The sequence below is a fragment of the Echinops telfairi genome, unplaced genomic scaffold (genome assembly GCF_000313985.2).
Source record: "Echinops telfairi isolate 266 unplaced genomic scaffold, ASM31398v2 ScPeMD7_18;HRSCAF=68, whole genome shotgun sequence".
NCBI lineage: Eukaryota > Metazoa > Chordata > Mammalia > Afrosoricida > Tenrecidae > Echinops > Echinops telfairi.
In genome coordinates this window covers 33938307-33959979 of record NW_022103915.1, presented here as the reverse complement: position 1 = coordinate 33959979, position 21673 = coordinate 33938307, and the positions used below count along the sequence as shown (strand labels likewise).

The following is a 21673-nucleotide window of genomic DNA, read 5'->3' as shown; positions in this document are numbered from 1 at the left end:
GCAGGGGTAGACTGCTGATGGCAACAAGAATAAATGCTGCAGCAGGGAGCAGGGAGCCTGTGCGGATGTGCTACCCGGTGGCCAGGGTCCTGAGCAGAGGGCCTTGGCGCCTGGCAAGGGGAAAGGTGCAACAGAGCTAAGCCTGGCCCAGAGAAACAGACAAGGGGCACCCACAAGAGGCTCTTGCTTTTGTGTTTTAAATCTGTGCTCTAAATTATTTGTCTTGAAATCAAAGCCTTAAAGGATTCAGAAATTTGATTTCCGTATGACTTGCTAAGCAAAACTCTTCTCTAACCAGCAAGTTGCACACCGAGTAAGAATGTTGACCTGGAGAAAGCGTGTTCGTGTCAAACGGGGTTTTCTATGCCTCCATGATCCTCAGGAACAGAAAGTGGACAGTGGAAAACACACAACGTGCTGGACTCAACGTCACTGAGTTTCCCACAGAACCAGCTCCAGAATCTCCGTCCATCCCTGGGGAAGCTGGAGCAGGGCAAGGAAGACCGTCTGGAAAGGCTTGCCTCGAAATTGCCAGAATGCTTGTTTTCAGTTAAAAAATAGAAGATTGCTCTTTCTACACAAATGCACACCCAGGTTCACAACGATCTTGCCAAGGAGGATTTCGTGTGAAGATGGAGTCCAAACGAAGTACGTGAAGTTAGTTTCTAAAGATCTCACCACTGTTCCCTCCAAAACTCAGCAGTGGGCTTCAACAGCTGGGGAAAAGTGGGTGGAAATAGACTCAGATCTTGAAGATGCTAACCCCCCTCCCACAAACCCCCTCCAACAAAAAGAACATTTATTTAGGGAATATTTAACTTTGAAATCTTGTTACTACATGCTCATTTTTATTTAGGGTTGTGTGTTTTATTTTGAATAATGTTTTCCTTTTATATGATCACTGTACTAAAATTTTATATTAAATGATTCATATTTACATTTTAAAAGCATTTCACATTTTAAAAGCATTTTAATATTTACATTTTAAACATACATTTCCCGTGCTTTCTATATTTTTATATTTGAAATCTATTAAGTATTTGGTTTTACTAGCATGTTATTTTGTGGATTCTTTATACTTTTTAATGAAGTATTAGTGCTAACATGCAAAGTAAGCACTTCCATCTTGCTCCTGTGTACAGTCCCTTTTTAACAGCATATCTAAATGGTTTTTCAGAGGACATGTGAAGGAGGAAAGGATGTAGTCAAATTAAGAAAAGTGATGGGAAAACCTTGTCGGGAGTGTGGCACCATTCAAGCCTCTGAAAGTACCTTGTCATTGGTTCCCAGACTGCAGAGGGCTGAGGCAAGGGTCTGAGTTGTGGTTCCAGTGATAATCTAGTGACAGGTAGTAAGAGCGTTTGGAAAGCCATGAACAGTTTCTAAATGTTCAGGAGGAATTGACCAAGGCTAGTTGTTGGCAATGGGATGGGGACTGAATATGTGGGCTTGGGAGAGGTTTAGGAACTAGAATTCACTGAGCATGCCAGTGTACCCAAGTGATCTGGCCTGAGTACCTGGGTGAATGGTGATGCCAATCTCTGATATTGCCACTGCAGAGAGAGAGAGCGCGCACGCGTTAGATTAGCTTTAGGTGGAAAAGTACTGGGTTCACATTTATAGAGGCCAGAGGAACAAAGAGCCCACTACATAAGCATCTAAAACTTTGAGAAGTCTGGAATGGGCGTTATGTAATTACATATATTTGAGCGTCATCGGCATTGAGGTAGCCAGTGAAGTTTTGAGACTGGATGAAGTATTCAAAAACGGGACGAGTAAGGGAAACTGAGTCAGAACAGCTAAACTTTTTGAAGGAAAATTAAGAGTGGTGACGTGGACGTAAGGAAGTAATGCTTACAGACAAAACGGAATTGTCAGCTGTGTCAGGCATATGGAAAGGTGGGCAAGTTAAGGGCAAAGATGACCGTTTTTAACTATAGGACTACTACTGATGGAAAGGGAGTCGGATTCTAGTTCTCTAAAATGAAGAATTAGCCCCTTCACGAAGTTTCAAGTAGAAGAAAAGACATAGGCTAAAGGATGCTAAGGGGCTGAGGTGAGAGTACGTTTGTTATGTAAAGATGGAGACTTGAGCCTGAGTAGCTGATTTGGGACGGAACAAGACCTGGGGGGGTGGGGGGGAGTCGGGCTGGTTTAGGTGGAGAGCAAATGTTTTGAGGATGAGGTCAATGAATGTACATATGTGCTTTACACAATTGATGTATGTATGGGTTGTGATAAGAGTTGTATGAGCCCCTAATAAAATGATTTTTTTAAAAAAAGCTACAAGAGATTAATCAGGGAATCAGAGTTCCTGGCAAGATGGAATTGGTAAAAACCAGATCGTAGGCAGATAACATTGGATTTGAGAGAAGAGGAAGCAGGAGTCTGAATGCAGGTAAGTTTGCATATATGGTGGTAGAGATTGAGGAAATTTGCTCTCGAAATGACTTGGAAAAAAACTGGTCTAGACAGGTTTGCCATGTATTGAAATTGAGGGAGGAGAGGGGAAGGTGGAGAAAAGAGGCTGAAGACGGACACATCTTCTCTGGAGAAGGCGAGAGAATGCAGCTCGGGGACAGTTCAGGGCCAATTGAGGTTCGCGATGAATTATTGACAGTGGTTCTATGCCTTTGTGAATTTCCCTGGCCACATGGGCCCCCATCCCACCTGCAGAACGTGGGGTGCCCCGGGAGCTTTCAGAGAGCCAGGTGGTCAGTTGGGTCCAAGAAATGCAGGGAAAACTGATGAATGTGACTGACACTCGCCTCTGAAACATCTGCTATGGTTCTGTGCTGCAATAATTAAATATCCTCGGAAGTTATGAAGTGTGTGAAGCTCTTTGCTCCTTCAGCAAAGTCTGGCCTGAGACTGCTGCTTTGTTTTTCTTTAAGTTCTTGTCCCCTTTTTTATACTATTTCTGTCTCCTCCCTTTCTGTTTTCTTCCTTGTTGTCAGTTGTTCTATCACATTGCTGTCTGCATGCAAGTCTATAGCCGCCTCCACCCTGGACTTTGTCAACATCTGGATTTATCACACCTCTGAAATAAGGCTGTGGGCCTGAAGACCAGACAACCGAGCTTATTAGAATTGTGTGCAAAGTAAGAGTAAACCTGAGTGTGATTCTCATGTGCTGTGCTTTGAGGGTGAACTTGAGTGTTTGTACATGAACTTTGTGACATTCTTGGGTTGTTGCTCAGTTGTCCACGTGTAAAATGTCTGTTGCCTGTATATCCCCATTGTGTTTCCTTCTTTTGAATTTCCATGGAGCAAGATAATAATACTAGCGAGCTCTCCAGATTTCTGATATATTTTATGCTGCTTCTTTAGTACTTGCAAAAATGTGTTTATGTGCTGCATTACTTAAATTTTAAGAGAACATGATGACATATATGTTATAGCATTATTCACATGGATTTTCAAATACTTATATATACATTGTATTGGAATAACATGTATTTTCAGATGCCTATGCATTTTGTATGATAATAATGTACCATGTCACAACCTGATCACCTCTCCATGTCACATGTAAATGAAATAGAACAATATAATGTAAATATTTGGGAACTTTGAAAACTGAGTTGTCTATTCCAGCTTTTCATATCTTTCCATGTTTCATGGACTTCATCGCTCATGAATCTCTTGTGTACAATTCAGAATTTTAATGATTAAGCATTTTAAAAGAAGCATTGTCCACACCACTGAGGGAGACTCAGGGCACAGTGGGCTACCGGTTGGGCTGCTGACCACAGGCTGGTCATTTGAACCCACCAACTTCCACCTGGGAGAAAGATGAGGCTTTCTGCTCCTCTCAGGGTTTTCAGCCTGGGAAACCCATCTGGGCAGCGGTCACCTGTCCGGTAGGGCCATTGTAAGTCAGAATTGACTCAGTGACAGTGAGCTTGGTTTGGGTCTATTACCTACCACTTGACCTTTTTTAAATTTGTCGGTAACTTAATTTTGGTCCTGACCTTCCATCTGATCAGCGGCAAGGCTTGGTGCCTTGAGTATTCCCCGAGCAGGGACGAGAGACCTCAGAACCATTAGTTGCCTGGCCCTACCGGGTCACCCAGGAGACTTACCCGTTCCCTCCAGGCTCACTGTCTTGGTGGGTTGGTTGCCTGCTCTGCCTTGTGGGAAGATGGAGCCCAGCACCTGGACTCCTCCCTACCTGGGGCACCTTGAAGCTCCTTTCCGCCCAGCTCCTCCGCATCTGGCATGGACTCGCTCCCTGGGGAACAGGGACCCACAGGCCCCCTCCAATTTAGGGAAATCATTTTTAATTTGGGGGGCGGGACCCATCATCATCTCCTCAAATCCTGCTCTCAATAAACGTTGATTTTGCCTGTGTGTCTAAAAGAAGAAAAGCTAAGGAGCCCAGGCATAGCTTTTCGCTTTAGCGGGGGAGGTATTGAGTGGGAACACACATTTAAATGGACTAGAGTGTCTTAGAGTAGTGACGGACTCAGCAGGCCACTTCGGGCCAGTGTCCCTCCTCTCGAACGAACGCAGGCTGGGCAGTGAAGTCTGTTTTGCCTCACTGAGGTATTTTAATATTTGCGGGCTGCGTTTACCTCTTCCCGATCCGAGCGTAGGTCTCCAGTGGAGGTCTTCACGTATTGGGAATGTAACATTTGGCAGACGTGGTGTGAGCCTTCTGATTTTGTTTTGCTTTGTTTTTCTTAAGAACACTGGAACTATTTCGGGGCTGATGAGAATCTTGGTCCGGTGGCTGTGAGCATTCGAAGGGAAAAGCCAGAAGAAATGAAAGAAAATGGATCTCCGTACAATTACCGGATCATTTTTAGAACAAGTGAGGTACGCTGCAAGTCAGAGATTTGAGGCTCAGTTGAAGGGCGGGGGAGGTGGGGCAGAGGCAAGGCCATTAACCTCACAGCCCACGGTCACAGGCGTCTCTGGGATACACGAAGGGTCCCCTTTCACTCAGATGGTGGTGGTGATGGGGTGGGGGACGGGGTGGGAGTGTCGCCGTGATGGGTAGCTCTGGATTCCTTCCTGCCACTTAGCTCTGCGTAGACGCAGTGAATGAATGAAAGGTGTTTGGATGCAAGAGAGAGAGCGGTCCATTACGAGTGGCCCAATTGGAGGCACGGAATCCCAAGGGAGATCTCGCCTCTCCTTGGGGCCAGGGGGAAACCTCAGCCACGTGAGGAGCAGGATTCTGAAGGATTAAAGGCTTCCAGCCCACCGAGCTGGAACTCCGCCATCCCAACTGTTACTTAGGACCTTCTTGACCCAAGAAGAGGCACGGAGGAGCCCCTCTTCCTCCTCCACTGCCCCATCTCTCGGACCTGTTCACGGAATGAACAGACCCGAGCTGGGCAAACGGGGGGCTCCCTAACTGCAGGCAAAACAGGCTCTGGAAGCCAACCCAACGTCACATTTAAAGTTCCAAATGGAGCCAAGAAAAGAAAAGGAAACACGTAGCGGCCGACAGAGCATCCTCTTCTCACTCACGGACAGGTTTGGGACTCGTCTCTCCTCCTCCGCCCGTGTCTGTTAGCTGCTAGTCAGTCGCCTCTCAGTTCCGGAGTCACGTAGGGATGGCTGTTACCAAGGGATTCCTAACACCCTCTGGAGAAATCTAAGAAATAATGGCTTGGGAAGCAGTGTAAATAGGGCATTTGGCTCCATTTCCCCCCTTGAATGCAAGGGAAGTTTCAGTGTGGGCTACGCTTAGTAATTGTCCCTAAGCTTGAACTCTGGGGAAATTAAAAACAGGACTTTTCAAGGCAAGACTCTATTATCTAATATATTGTTCCTAGTGGCCAGAGAGAAACGAAGTGCTAACATGCTCTAGTGTGACCCACCCCCCACCCCACCCCCGCCCGAGCTTATCTTTAAGCAGTGTGAATTCTTTTGTTGAACGAGAAGCACAGAGCACATATTAGTGTACGTTCGTGAAGGTGGTTACAGGTGATGGTTTCTTTCGCGATCTTCCAGCCCCAGCCCCCAGATTTCTAGGAGATGGAGTTAATCCCCATGTGCTTTTGACTCCCTTGTTCCCGTTCTCCATCTCCCAAGGCTGCTCTCATTCCAGCCACCATCACATTCTGCCCAGTGCTGTTTTAATGCCACTATATTATATCCTACCCCGCAGGTCAAGATGGAAGTTTTCTGAATTGGCACGCACTTTGTCTGATCCTAAGACTGGTTTTCACGAGTTGCGGGCCCCCGCCCCCCGCGCCCCCCTTCAGCCTGTCTTGAGGGAGCTCCTCACCTGACTCCACCTCTCCTCTTCAGCTTGGACTCCTGTGCTGTGGCTGGTGAAGCGTCCTCCTTCCGCCCCCTCCTGTTCTCTGAGCAGGGATTTCCTCCCTTCCCCGCCCCTGAGTTCTACCCCTCTGGTTTGTTCCACCTGCCAGAACTGGAGTCACTTCTCCCACCCTGGTCTGCTGTGTCCTTTCAGCTTGCATTGTTTCCTCCAGGCAGGGAGCCCTTTGAAGTGCAGTCCAGATCCTACCATTCTGCAGTTCAGAGTCCTTTCAGGGTTTCCCAGCTCCTCCCTCTAAAGTCACAGCTGTGGCCTGGGAGACCACACAGGTCTGATGCAGGCCCCCCCTCCCCCCCACCCTTACAGCCTCTGGCCATTTCCCTGTGCCTGCCATGATGCGCCCTGGGCCTTCCTATTGGAATGCTCATCCCAGCTGCCCTGCTCAAGGGCTCACTCTCTTCTGGCCTTGACTCACAGGTGAAAGGAGTCAACCGTGGCCACCGATGCTAACATTTCTAATCCCCCCACCCCCGTTTCATATACAGTTCTTTGCTTTATATATTTTCCCCGTTAACATTTAACACGCAGACATTGTACGCACTTACCTTGTTCATTTTTAGTCTCCCCCTCAATAATGTCAGCCCCACGTGAGTGCAGACTTTTGTCTTTGTTGGTCATGACTAATACTGTTAGTCTGGGCTGACTAGAGAAACAAATCCAGAGACACTCGTCTGTGTATAAGAAAGAGCTTTATATCAAAGAGTAATTGTATATTAAGAAAACATCCCAGCCCAATCCAGATCAAGTCCATAAGTCTGATATTAGCCCATATGTCCAATACCAGCCAATAAATTCCTCTTCAGACTCACACAACACATGCCATGACACCAAATGCAGGAAGATCACAGGCCAGTGGGTGGAAAGTCTTGTGAATCCAGTGGTGGTGGAAGCAGAGTGGGGCTGGCCTCTAGTGAGCTGTTTACCTCCTTCACAACTCCGAATGAGGTCATCAAGCAGCAACCTGATTGACAGGCCAAACTCCACCCCTTCACCCTTCCTTAATAGTCTCAAGTTGACACCAGATTATGTAACTACCACAGATACTAACCATGGCATCATGCACCATAGACAGACAGCTGGAGCCGTCACAAAAGCCAACCAAAACCATGGCCATTGAATTTAATTCAGCTCATCGTGATTTTATAGCATTTTTCACAGCTGGAAATCTTTATGGGACAGAGAACCTCCTCTTTCTCCCAAGGAGTGGCTGGTGGGTTTGAACCACTTACCTTGCAGTTAAGAGCTCACCTAGCCCACAGCACTACCATGAGAAAAAGAGTGACTCACTTTTTCACACCCAAATCACCAGTCCTAGAATAGTGTCTTGACTTGCATCTGGAACCTTTTCTCTCTCCCTCTGACTCTCTCTCTCTCAGCACTGACTGCCACTAGCCTTGTGAAATTTTCTTCTCATCAATAAAAAGCAGCCCATCAGATGTGGTTTAAGTGTAATGTCTCATAGAAATAAAGGTTTTCTGATGAAAATACACCTGGATACTGGTCGCTGTTCATAGAAAGCACCTGGACTTTACAGGGCAAGGTCTTCGATTACACTGTCTTCATGGAATCCTGCCCAGTACATAGTCAATGACATAAAACTCACTGGTGATACTTAGGTCTGTGTAGGAATGTGTCATGTTACCAAATCCAGTGAGAAAAGAGAAAATATGACCACCACAGTGATGCCCCTGTTGCCCGGTGAATTCCATCCATGGAGAAAACAAGTACAAACAAATCTCGTTCAGGTTGAAGTGATGATTACAAAACACTTAAAAACCTCATACGTAATGTCTGGGCATATCTGTTCATGGACAGTCTCTTACTGGCATAAGAACACAGGATCTTAGGAGGACTCTCCTCCTGCTTCTGAAAATTATTAACGAACATGTCAGTAATATCAGTGATTGGGGTTTCGCACTCAGTGATTCTGGTTGGCTTTCATGAAGTTGGCTGCATGGTGCAGTGATCAGCCTGCCTGGCATTGGGTCCAAAAGGACAAGCCCTCCAGGCTTTGTGGTCCTCATCCCAAGGCATGTACTGTTTGTCCATGAAAGGAAGTGCATATCTACTGGGCTCTTGTGCTGTATTCTATGATGAAAAAGGAAAAGATATATATAAAACTATCAGAATTAGGCTGTAATGGGGAAATCATTGCGAACTGCAAGAAGGGACACTGGTCAAATGAATGCGCTGCGAAGCACTCAGGTGTCTTTTTCCCCAGTACTGAGCGCGAAGTTCGATACGAGCCGATGCTTTTCCTACTTGCCTCTCTCCTCCTTCATTGCCAAGTGTGCTAGGAATTCCTTCCCTGTTGTTCCTTTGCGTGCTTTCCCCTGCTCACGAGATACCATGTCCTCTATACCGTTACCTGACAACCACGGCAGTCTCTGCCTCCACTCTCTTCCTCTTGCACTTTGTCCTGTTTGCCAAATTGTTATTAATTTTTGAGCATATGCCTCACTATTCCCGCCCGGTGACGTTCGGAGAGGACCTTTTCAGCCAGAGGGGGTGCTTGGGGTGCTCCCTCTTACCTCGCAGGGCAGCATTCACGCCTCCCTGGAACTAGCCTTTAAAAACCCAGTCTATCCCAATGCCTGGGGACCAAGGGTAGGTCAGAATAAAACTGTGCTTCACCGACTTCTCCAGCACTGACTTTTCAGAAGTAAATTATCTGACATCTCTTCCCAGGCGGCTCTGGGCAGCCGAGAGCAGTAAGCATTTACACCATCCGGGGGCTGTCTTCACGGCTGCTTCCCCCTCAGGCCCACCCTCTCCTAGCTCCGGACTCTTCTTCCGGCTGGTCTCTATGTACAACTTCCTCCTCCATTGGATAGCCCCTCTCTAATGTGACCCCGTCCATGTGACTCTTCCTAAAACCCCTGAGCAGTGTGATCTCTTTTCTGCCTTGGGACTGGCTTAGGGCCTGGACTTGTGTATCATTTTCCTAGTAAATATACCTTCCAAGATGGCAGCTTTGAGCATGCACTGTGTCCCTGATATACTCCAGAAACATCCGCCAACATGCTGCCTCTATTATCTTTTGTAGCTTCTGCTTGGAATTCATTACTTTGGAGCCTATATAATACTGGTTCATTTATAGCATTTAAATTAGTAACTTTTGCATGGGAAAATTTTTGAAAAAAGAATTCTCAGCAGTTAGGGCCTACTCGCCACTCCAGAGGAGAAAAAGGCTACAGCTGCTCCCATGAAGATTGACAGCCCAGAAACCCTGGGCAGGTCACTGTGGGTCAAGATGCACTTGTCGGCAGTGGGTTTATCTCTTTTTGTTGGTAGGCTTCTGATTGGTTGACTTGTCACACAGATCAATGTAACATAAGGAAATGTCTTTACTTCAACTTATAGTTCATGAAAATGAAAGATTTTAGTAGATACGGGGCATTTTTTACTGAACTCATCTGCTATTGCCTGTACTGCTGTGGTAATTCAAACCCTTGCCCTACTGTAGTGCCATCGAGTGATTGATAAGGAGAGCCTGTGTTTGTCATGTGTACATTATGGAATTTAAAACTTCCACCTTTCCCTTTTCAATTTACAAAAGTATACGAACCAAATGTCAAGCACGAAGTAAGACACTACTCTGGGATATCTCCTTAATTTTCTGGTGTGCCCACCCAGTAGCAAATCATTGCCATGTAGAGACCTGTATCTCACCGAGCTCTTGACAGACAGGCTCGTCTTGGCATTTCAGTAAATCTGACTAGGAGTGCCTTTGGAGTTACCTGGACCTTCAGGAAGTATTGACCTCATCTTTCAGAGATGGGGTATCTTCTATAACTTTTCTTTCTCCCTCAACTGCTTAACCAGAGTCACCCACCACAGGCTGGACTCCAATGTGTTGACTCCCATCTCAGTTCTCTCACCTCCACTCTTGTGTTTCATTCAGCTCATGACACTGAGGGGATCAGTCTTGGAGGATGCCATCCCCTCAACCGCCAAGCACTCCTCGGCCAGAGGCCTTCCCCTGAAGGAAGTGCTGGAGCATGTGATTCCCGAGCTCAATGTGCATTGCCTGCGCTTGGCCTTCAACACCCCCAAGGTCACGGAGCAGCTCATGAAGCTGGATGAACAAGGGGTGAGTCTGACCTTCGGAGAAAGCCTGTTGGCTTATAGGACACCACCTTAACATGTAATTTGACAGGGAGAACTGATATTAGTTATCGCGAAGAATCTTTTGGCAATTACTTTTTTAAAAGTCTCTCTAGTTCTCTCTGCTCTAAACATTTCTCATCTCTAGTAATCCTCTGGCTCTGTATTGATAGATATGATTCTTAACCCATGTTCAGCTATTGAAAATCTTACGTAGATACAGAGAACTCTTCAAGTGCTCGGGGAATGAGTAGTAGCTGTAGCAAGAATAATGGAGCTAACACTAATGACCACATATGTCAGGCTCTGTTCTGAGAGCCGTCAATACTAACTCTATTTAATCTTCCAACCCTCTTAGGATGGTACCATAGTTATCTCCATTTTAGAGATAGAGAATCTATGGCAGAGAATGATTAAGCAGCAATTCCAAGTTCTCACAGTAAGTTGTGGAAGCTGGGAACAAGCACAGACTCAGAGCCTGTGCTTCAGTCATGACGCCCTACCACTCTTTAAATTTATGATTTGACAGTCGGCCAGTCCAGTTAATGCAAATAAAACAATCACTAAAGCTATTGATGAAGGATTTGAAGGATTCTACCAAGTTGTTCAATCTGAAAGTGATGAAATGTCCAATCAAGGTACACTAGTAATTACTGGTGATTGGAATGTGCAAGTTGGAAACAAAGAGGAAAGATCAGTAGGTGGAAAATACGTATGGCCTTGGTTATAGACACAAAGCTGGAGAGTACATGGTAGCATTTTGGAAGACCAATGACTTCTTCATTACGGCCACCGTTTTTCAACAACATAGTGACTGTGTGTGGATGCTGCCAAATGGAATACCCAGATCGCTCATGTTCAAGATCAGGCTGAAACTAAAGAAAAGGAAACCAAGTCCATGGCATTCCTGAGTTGATCCCACCTGAATCAGAAGCCTTCTCAGAAGCAGATTTGACACACTCAGCACTAAGGACTGAAGAGCTGACGGACTGTGGGGGGTGCCAAGAAGAAAGCAAAAGGCTATGAAAACAACAAGAAAGAACAGAGCAAGATAGCTGTCGGGAGAGACTCTGAAACTTCCTCTGGAGCGTAGAGAAGCTACAGCCAGTGGAAGAGACGATGAGGTAGATGAGCAGAGGAGGCCATTTCAAAGAAGACAACGCAGAATGTGATGAGATGTGCAAAATAAAGAACCTGCTCAGTATATTTCGAGCTGAAAGAATTGAAGGAAAAATTGAATCCTTGAGTTGCAATACTGAGGAATTCTGTAGGAAGAATACCGAATGATACAGGAAGCATCAAAAGAAGATGGAAGGAGATACAGACAAACGCTGAACCCAAAAAGAATTGGTCCAAGTTCAACCAATTCAAGAGGTAACCCATGATCAAGAAGCACGGGCACTGAGGGGAGAAGGCCAAGCTGCACTGAAGGCATCCGCAAAACCAAAGCTCCCGGAACGGATCGAGCGCCAGTTGTAATGTTTGCACAAACTAACACAGCACCAGAAGCAATAACTCGCCTGTGCCAAGAAATTGGGAAGACTGTTACCTGGCCAACTGACTGGAAGAGATCCAAACTGGTGCCCATCCTAAAGAAAGGCGACTCAGCAGAAAGTGGAAATTAGTTAACAGCATTATTACCATCACATGAAAGTAAACTCTTGCTGAGACAATTAAAGAATGGCTGTAGCAATAGATCGAGAGGCGCTGAAGAGGACACGCATTGCTGATGTTGGATGACTCTTGGCCAAAAGCAGAGAATACCGGAAGTTTATTTGTCTTTTTGACTTTGTGGATCATAATAAGCTGTGGGTAACGCCGAGAAGAATGGTAATTCCAGAACACTTCAGTGTATTCTGAACATGTACACAGACCAAGAAGGAAGTGTTGCTGTCTGATTTTAAAACCCGGAATGGTGTTCTTTGTGTCTTTTCACCGTACTCTTCATCTGAATCTGAGAAGCTAGACTCTTAAGAAGAAGGATGCGGCGTCAGAATGCACTGGTGGCAGGCTATTACCCACCTAAAATATGCAGATTTTACAGCCTTGATTGCTGAGATCCAGGAGAACTGGAAGCATTTGCTTCGTGAAGATCAAGGATTGCAGCCGTTAGTGTATTTCAACTGGATGTAAAGAATACTGGACTAACAGACAACATCCATAAAGCTGTCTGCTCCCATAAAGGTTCACAGTCTCAGAAGCTCTGAGATGTTCTAGTAGATCTTGTAGAGTTCACTGTGTGTCCAAATTGACTCCATGACATTGAGTTAACATTCCAAGCTAAACCCAGGAACAGATAACTTTATGTAAAGGAGACATGTATTGCCATTTCCTCTTCCATTCAAAGTGCATGACCTAATTATAGATACCCTTTAGGGTTTATGGCACATTTTCTATTCCCTATTAGTGATGGCGAATTATCTGTGAAGAATACTTTATGGGCTTATCATGATAGTAAAAATAAGAACATTATGGAAAGTTTAACTTAAAGCTAAGTTTATTCCATTAAAACCTATTTTGAAGTTATGACTTCTGTTTTTCAGGGTAGTGAAAAATCCTTTCCTTCATAGAATTAATGATGACGTATCTTAGTTGTGTGTGTAATATCCCTTTGGGGCAAGATTGCGATTGGGTGATCTGCATGCATCTCTCCAAAATTCATTTGGAAATATGACTAGCCCGCAGAGCTGCTGTGTCTTAGATCCACGTTGTCCCGGATGAGCGGTCTGCATCCAACACAAAGGGCACCCCCTGTTGGCCTTGGCGTTTCTTCTACGTCCCCTTACAAAGCACCCAAAGCCAGCCAGGTTGTCCTGCCGTCAGACAGATGACACACAGACCTCTTAATCCTGCCCCGGAATTGTCGTGAGAAACCGACCATTCTGGTGCCTTTGCAGACGCGGATTTCGAAAGGAACCGCTGAGAGCGCAGTCGAATCTGCACCGCCATCACTGTAGAGCGGGTTTGGCTTGCATTAATGGTCCTTTTCAAATTTCAAACTTTATGCGTTCTTACAAGCTTTAAAGAGATTTGAAGCATGCTATCAGTAAACTGGACTCACGGAAAAATACTTTTAATCCTTTCAAGTTTTCTTCGATGGTTCCTTTAACACAGGGTCTACTCATGCTACATTCTCTCTCATTATACTGGGGAAGAAAACCCTTGGGTTGCTGCATAGTGGCGTCTTGCCTTTCAAATAGTTGGTGCTTTATATCCTCGTTTTCCCAGTCTTCGAAACCGAAAATGAACAGAACAAGTTTCAATTATACTTATAAGAAGAAGAGAAAGGAAGCATTTTACACATTTCGTTTTCATTTGACTCGACTCCAGGTAGGCATTTCGGTTCACGAAGTTGTAGTAGACTTATTGGAGCTCTCATATTTTCTTTCCTGGGCCTTTTTTTGACCTTTCACTATTTAGTTATGAACATTTCTATTCTTTATAAAAGGGCAACGAGAAATGAAATCACCACTCACTTTTTCATACCTGTGAGAGAGAGACCCAGACGATTTGGATAAGCTCTGGATTTAGTTTGTCCCTTATGTTCCTCAGTTCTCTTTACTGGATACTGGAGAGCCTCTCTCGTGATAAAAATGACATCAGTAAGTATATTGTCAGGGATATGTGAGAAACTATGACTGAAAAATCACAGAAACGTATTCCACCAAAACATCAAGGGTGCTGCTCTGGTGCCTCTGACACGCCCTCCATCCAGGTGCGTGCACCTCAAAGGTGTGTTTGCATCCGATAACTGGATCCCGGAGGGCTCTCCGCTCTTTGGCTCACACCACATCAGATGTCACTGGGTGCTCTTGAGGGCCTCGTGTCATGGTTTCCCCCTAATGTCCTTTGAGTTTTGGCAACAATGAAGTCTGAAGGGGCCCGATCAGGGCTGTAGGCAAAGACTTCCCAGCAAAATTCTCAAGGGACCGCCCTAGCTACCCTGGACGATTGAGCATGTGCATTGCTGTGATGGGGAAAAACCCAGCTCAACTTTGTTGGCATTTTCCTCTTGAATGTAGCTTTCATTTTTTTGGGAAAACATCTTTATAATAAGCCCCCATGATCGTCCATTGTTCTTAAAGAAAATCTAGTGAGACTACCCCTTGGGAATCCCAGAAACCAGTTACCGTAAACTTCTTTGAGCTGTCTTCTTTGCCCTGAATGTCATTGGCCCAACAGATCGATCCCCTTGGAAGCGGTTGCTGTGGCTGGACTTTGTTTTTTGAAAGCACCCTAGACAAGTGTGTTACAAGAGAACCTGTCTGCAACCAACCACTGACGCAGACGTGCCTAAGCAGAGGGTGTTGGGAATTGACCCATGCCCGTAGGAACTGTCATCCCAATAGGAAAACGTTTTGACTTGCCCTCGTCTGTGTTTAATTATTATTACTTGCTAAGCATTTTGTCTGCATTACCTGATTCCGTCCTCACAGTAATCCTGTGACTGGAGGTATGTTCCGAACTCGGAGGTGGATTCCACTTACGTGAAATCCCTGAAACGTGTAAGGATGGAGGCTCTTCTCAGTCCCCTTGTTCTGTCCTCTCACCCTTTCGTTGTCCCGCACACGGGGTGCAAGTCCGCCTTTCATTTTAAACATTGGTATAGTTTCATGCATAGCTACAAATCTTGAACTGTTTTCATTCTCAAAGGTTTGTTGTAAAATACTAGGGATTTCAGTACAGTATCCATTCAAGTCAACCTTTTAAATAATATGTCACATCACTTAGATTAAAATTTGCCCTTAAAAAAAAATAATTTCATACAGTTCTTATCACAATCCATGTCAAGCATATTTGTACATTTGTTACCATCATTTTCAAAATATTTTCTGTACACACACATGTATATATGTATATGTACACACACTGTGTGTGTGTGTGTGTGTGTGTGTGTATAAAAATATATATTTCTTATATACACTCTGTGTAAGATTATCCTAGCAGGCCTGTTTTAAAGAATTCACTTATATCAAATGGCTAGTATTATGCTGGACACTAGGCAAATATGTAGGTCAAAGCATAATATGTAGCTTTAGTTGAGAATGGTAAACTATAGTACCTTGTTATTGATATTAACTCTTTGCACACAGTATCTTATTTAACTGTGATAACCATCCTATAAAAGAGTTCCTATTATAGCTAATATGGTATGATATTCTTACTTTTGTAAATAAGCATAACTGGTTAAACTCCAGTAAATGTTTATAGAGCATCACTCTTTGCAGATTCTCAAATACTATTGAGAATTTGGTTTGTTTTTTATACACACACAGACACATACATATCCCTGAAGGAGCTAAGTTCACAAATTATTCTAGTGAAAGAGTGAATACACATGCCCTCATCACACACTGTTAGCAATGGCAGCATAAACCAGGGGTCCCTATGGGTCCGGTGGATCTGACAAGATAGGCCTGGGTGGGAAGGAGAATTTCATGAAGCTGAGATGAAACCATTTGGTGTGATCTGGCTCCAGGGAGAGCCCAAAGTTTCAAAATCCCAGTGTGTTTGGGAGGCAGCAAGCAGTTCAGCCTCACCAGAAGGTAAAGTAGTGACCAAGGTACCTCATTTGTGCCGAGCAGTGAAAATGCCAGGCATGGCACCATTTGAAGCAATTTGCATAAGTTATCGTACTTTCAGAGTTCTTTGATGAAGGTATTATGGTAGCTTCTGTGTGATAGCCCAGGACATTGAGGCTCAAAAAGTCTGGGAGACAGCCCCACTCTGCCCTGTTCCCACCCCTAGTCACAGCACCTAGGGGAAGCAGGCCTTGAATCCAGGCACTCTGCTCCGCGCCCATATTCTTAACCAGTGCACCGTGTGTCCCATCTTTCTTTCCCCTCCCGAGGAGTAGAGCAGGGAACTCCAAAGGCGCCCCTGAGCCGCCTCGTGAAGGTCTGGGTGCCCGATACTGAATGCACCTTGTTAAACTCAAATGAAAATGGAGCATGGTCTATAAATAGTTAGGGTAGAAATGTCAGTTTGCCAAAGAGAACATTGATTGTCTTTCCTGTTTTCATCAGGAAGCACAGGAGTGATTTTCCCCTTCACGGGTATTGCTACTCTTTTTCTAGATACTCACTGAAAAGGTAACAAAATGAAAGTGTCAGGTTATCAGTTTTAGAAAAAGTCGACCTGTCCAGCGATTGACCATGCAGTGTGAGAACATGAGCCCCATCTAGCTAGATGTGCAGGAGAGGTCCTGCGAGCGGGTGGACGGAGAGATGCAGTGCTGACTTGGTAAGGAATCACGCAGTTCTTCTGATGAAGGACTTGAATGGACTTCTCTGTGGACAGACCCTTGATGGCCACGTTTCGTTATTTTATTGTAAGGATAAATGAGTTTGAGCAGCCACTTCTTTGATTCAAAGAACTTACCTTAAAACCGACCCACAGGGAAGCAGTCTTTCTGAGGCTGATTGTCTGTGACTGAAGCTTTGGCAGAACACTTGCCATTCCTGCGATGACAGTCTCCCCTTAAATTAGGAGGAGAGATGCCGCAGACAAGGTGTGGACCCGACAGACAGACAGACACGTAACCAGGGAGGAACTGCCTATGGCGCTTCCTTAGGCTGGAGGAAGGTGTCAGTGACTGTCTTGCCCGATCACTGCCCCAGTAGCCGTTCTTGTTCTTGTCCCAGGGGAATCTGAGTACCCTCACAGATGGATTGGCAGAGGTTTGGACTGGCAGAGTGTGTGCGCGCTGAGAGCCTGTGACTAACCTGACCAGTAGCGTTAGCATTTGGAAGATTTTTGGCTGTGGTAGAACAGCAGTGGAACAAGAGCAAGAGTAAGGAGGCACATGTGTGGAGAAGCCCCATGCAGAATGACTAACTGCAGATGTTGCTGGTGGCCTGGTTTTTTGTTTTGTTTTGTTTTTCCCCAATGGTGGATTGGCCTTTAAATCCAATTTTAAAATTTAAAAGAGTTAAACTGATTTCTTTCCTACAGAACTTCATTTGGTAATGTCTTTAAATGATTAAATGAAAAAAATCAAGATCTATGATAATATATTAGTTGAAGAATTGCATTCTGACCCTTCTCTCTCTTCCCCTCAGAGTTACCATTTTTATTAGTTTCTCTTAAATATTGCTGTGCTTCTTTATACCCTAAATATATTCATCTTTTCTGTTTGCTTGTATACAACTTAGCGTGCTACACGCACTGGCTCTTTTTCTCTTACTAGTCTGCTTTGGAGATTCTGCCATGCCTCATACTATGACACTTGTATTACTCTAGGTCCTTTAGAGAAACAAATCCACAGCAACTCATGTATAAGAGAGTTTTATGTAAAGAAAGTGTGGATCTCGAAAACATCCCAACCCAATGCTGCCCAAGCCCACAAGTCCAACATTAACCCATTAACCCAACACCAGTCCACAAAGTCCTCCACCTCACAAAACAGAGGCAATGATGCCAGCTGCAGGAGGAAAGCTGAGTCAGTGAACGAATAAGCATCTCAGCACTAGCAGGGGTCTCCACACGGCTGCTCCAGCACCCATGGCTGCATCGGGATAGGTCCATGTGGCTTCTCCTTGGGGATGTCGTGTAGGAAGTCAATCTTGCAAGCTGAAGCAGGGAACTGCTAAGGCAGCTGCACCTTGTTGCGACCATCACAAAGCAAGAGACCTGAGAACTAGAAAGGCGGAGGCTCACCACCCATTTATCCCTCCGCCTTTCAATTAGCCCCACATGTGATTATCGGCCAGGTTGGCATAATTAACTAACTCAACACTGTACTGTGTTGTGCCACTGTTTATCTCACACGTTTCCTTATTGAGGGGAACTTGGGTTAGTTTAGATCTTTATCTGTTACAAACTGCTACAGTGAAGACCCTTTTCCAACATGGCTGAAATTCATCGCATTGTTAAAAGCAGGTACATGCATTATCATCTTAACACCCAATAGGAACCTTTTTATTTTGGCAAGTGAGAAACTTCACACAACATAACATTAGATAAGATTATTATGTGCTTGTGGGAAGTATTTACTTTATATCAAAAGATAAAAATAGATTTGACTGTCTTTGCCTGTATATATAAATAACTTTTTTTAAAGCATCACTTTGGTTTTTCAAAAACGACTTCTCTCTTGAGGACCCATCTGTCATTTGTGCAGTTAGGTTTTCACTCAGTCTTCCCGATGCAGATGAACTCTCGACGAGGGCTGCTCGCAGCGCTTGCGTTGCTCAAGCCTTTGTCACTTTGCTTGCTTGCTTGCTTTCTAGGGGACACTGTGGAGCATTATTTTCAGGAACTAGTTAGTTATATTGTGACTCTAGAGCAGCAGTTCTCAACCTGTGGGTCACAACCCCTTTGGGCGGTCGCACGACCCTTTCACAGGGGCCGCCCGATTCATAACAGTAGCAAAATTGCAGTGATGAGGTAGCAACGAAAATAATTTTATGGTTGAGGTCACCACCACATGACGAACTGTCTGAAAGGGTGGTGGCATTAGGAAGGTTGAGAACCACTGCTCTAGAATAAACCAAAGTGAACGTTCTCTGGGTGAATCATGAGAGTAACCAGAAAAACTAGACAGATTGTATTTTAGAAGTAACAAGGTTAGACTTTAGCTTCTGGAGTGGATGTATTTCTTTCTATTGCTCCCTGTAAGCATAGCTAGAAGTAAAACAAATGAAATCAGGAAGGTGGAAGAGGCAGGCAGGCAGGCTGAGTAGAGACCGCTCCGGGTCTGAGGATGACCCCGCTGGTCGGTTTCCCGTGGCCGCAGGCCTCTCAGACTTGCAGCTGAAGAAAGAAACAACCTAGATAAGCCAACAAACAGAGACACAAATATCCAAAGAAAAGCCTGCGCTCTTTCAGAGTACCCTGTGAAGAAACTACCCTCAAAAGACAGAAAATAGAAGCAATAAGCGCTTTACTCTGTCCAGCCACCACACGTGCACACACGTCACCTTTAGAAAGCCGGAAACCCTGCAGCCCTTCCAAGCCCCTCATCCTCGCTGCTCTGTGTTTGTCAGAGAGAGCCTTTCTTTCCCTCCGCTGGAGGCCTAGCGGAGAATTGAGGCTTGGAGCCCATCTATCCAGCAGTTGCAACATAGCTTCCAAAAGCCCAGGGGAAGAAAACCATGATCTTTTCATTCCATTCTCCCAGACTTTTTGAAGCCCCGCCTGTCTTCCCTTAGACTGTGGTGTGAGCACAAGGCTCACGGGAGCAATCATGAGACACCCTTGTCCTCCCAGCCAGGGTGGCACCAGTGGAGACCTACCACCCTTCCCCAGCAGGAAAGAGGGAGCCTGACTATAGCCTCCATGTGGCAGTTTGGCAGAAAGTAGCCCCCTGCCATGATGGGACTAGAGAGGCCTGCTAACGTAGTTGATCCAGATAAGACCCAGCGCCTCACAGTGCAGTATCCACAATGTCCAGATTCACAGAGGAATCACTGGACACACCAGCCACCAGGCCAGTCTCAACTGGGATGAGAAAGGTCAGTCAGTGGTTATCAACACTGGAATGACACAGGTGTTGGTATTACCTGACAAGAAGGTTTTGCTCTGACAAACACCCACAAACTTGGATGTGATAGCTGAAAATTAGAAACTGTCAGCAAAGCCATCGGAGGTATAAACACAGACGCCAATGGAAGTGTTAGCCCTAAGCAATAAAATAGTGATAAGCAGAATGGAAAAACGCAGTCGATAGCATCAATAGCAAAATGGAAGAGAGAGATGAAGGCGTGGTATTTGAAGAAAGAAGACTAGCAAGCCCCGTTCTGAACAGCAGAGAGTCGGCGGGAAACAAATGAAAAGAAGGAACGAGGCCCCGGAGCGTGTGGAGCGATGCCACCCGTTGGCTACGCATGCCCTCTGAGCCCGAGAAGGGAAGCAGAGGTCTGGGAAAGGGGCCGATGGGCCTGAGAAATTACAGCCAGACACCTCCCACTTTTGTCAAAAGAGACAACTCCACAGGTTCAAGAAGCTAGGTCAATGTCAAAGAAGCGGGCACACATTGCGTCAGCACACTCCACCGGCAACTTTCTGAAAACAGAAGACAAGAAAATCTTGACCATCACTTGCATAAGGGTCGATGTGAACGACAGCCGATTTCTCATCAGAGACCACAGAGACCTGACTATTTCAAGTGCGGGAGGGGCAAAAAAGAACGACTGAGAATCTGCATGAAGGGAAAGCACCACTTCATCAGGATGGCAACAGCCAGACATTATGTGAGGCAGGAAAACAAAGAGCAGGGTTGGTTTCTTCTTTTGTGGCCTTTCTTCTCTCCCCAGCTTTGGTCTCTTTTTCTTCCTTGCACTGGCTGCCTGGTCCGTGCTGCTTGCCACATCTGGCTAAACCCTCCATGTCACCGGGAGGAAAACTGGCCTGGTGACCTGCTCCTGAAAATGACCACAACTTGTACTCCTCAGGTCAGCTCCGTGCCCCCTGCAGTGCCCGCATGTGCAGCCACCGCTGGTCTACCTGTGAGCCTGGGGAAGGAGAGCTTCCGGGGCCTGTTGTCAAGTACTAAGCAGGGAGCGCCTGCTCTTTAGTCTTTATGGATCAGGGTGCCAGGAACTGATCGGTCCATGGTGGTTCTCTTTAGATGTAATCGCTTGGATTTTACCCAGTGTAGAGAGATTAACAGGAGAGTGCAAATCGAATGCACATTTAACATGCCTGCAAGCATGCTGCTCTGCTGGGTTCCATTTTGGTATTTGGTGAGCATGGGATTCTGTTATTTCCACCTGGTAATTGAAAGCCGAGGAGCCATCAGCACCTGCGTACTGCTTGCTAGCCCCCTTCTCTCCCCCACATCCTCCTCTCCCTGTGTTCGCACTCAGAAAGCAATGCAACCACATTTGGGGGACGTATATGTGAGTGTCTGTTTGTATAGAAATTATGCCTGGCCCATAATGACAGAGATCTACGACTACAGCCTCAGTATGAAGTACAGCTCAATGTAAAGAGAATGTTCACAACTGGACCAATAACCCACATCATCATAAATGCAGAAGAGATAGACGTTAGCGAGGATTTCATTTTACAAGGATCCCCAGTCCACACCGAGTCTGAGCAGTCAAAAACTCAAACGACATTTTGTTTTGCACAGATTTGCTTTAAGAGAGGTCTTTAAAGTGATTAGGAGCAAAGTGCTCACTCTGAAGACTACAGTGTGCCTGGCCTAAGCCACAAGCTTGTGAAAGATGGAAGACTGCCGAAGAATTGTTGACTTTACGTTACAGTGTTGACAAAGAATATTAAATATGCCATAGACTGCCAAGAGAACAAACAAGTCTGCAGA

General features: G+C 45.4%; 1 protein-coding gene across 1 annotated transcript in view; it reads left to right on the top strand.

Moving 5' to 3' along the window:
* SIPA1L1 (signal induced proliferation associated 1 like 1) overlaps positions 1–21673 on the top strand; it is a 255603-nt gene that overhangs the window by 128373 nt on the left and 105557 nt on the right. The window contains exons 4-5 of the mRNA XM_045288187.1: positions 4690–4820; positions 10202–10390. Of these exons, the coding sequence (XP_045144122.1) occupies positions 4690–4820; positions 10202–10390 (320 nt within the window). The remainder of the gene's footprint in view (positions 1–4689; positions 4821–10201; positions 10391–21673) is intronic.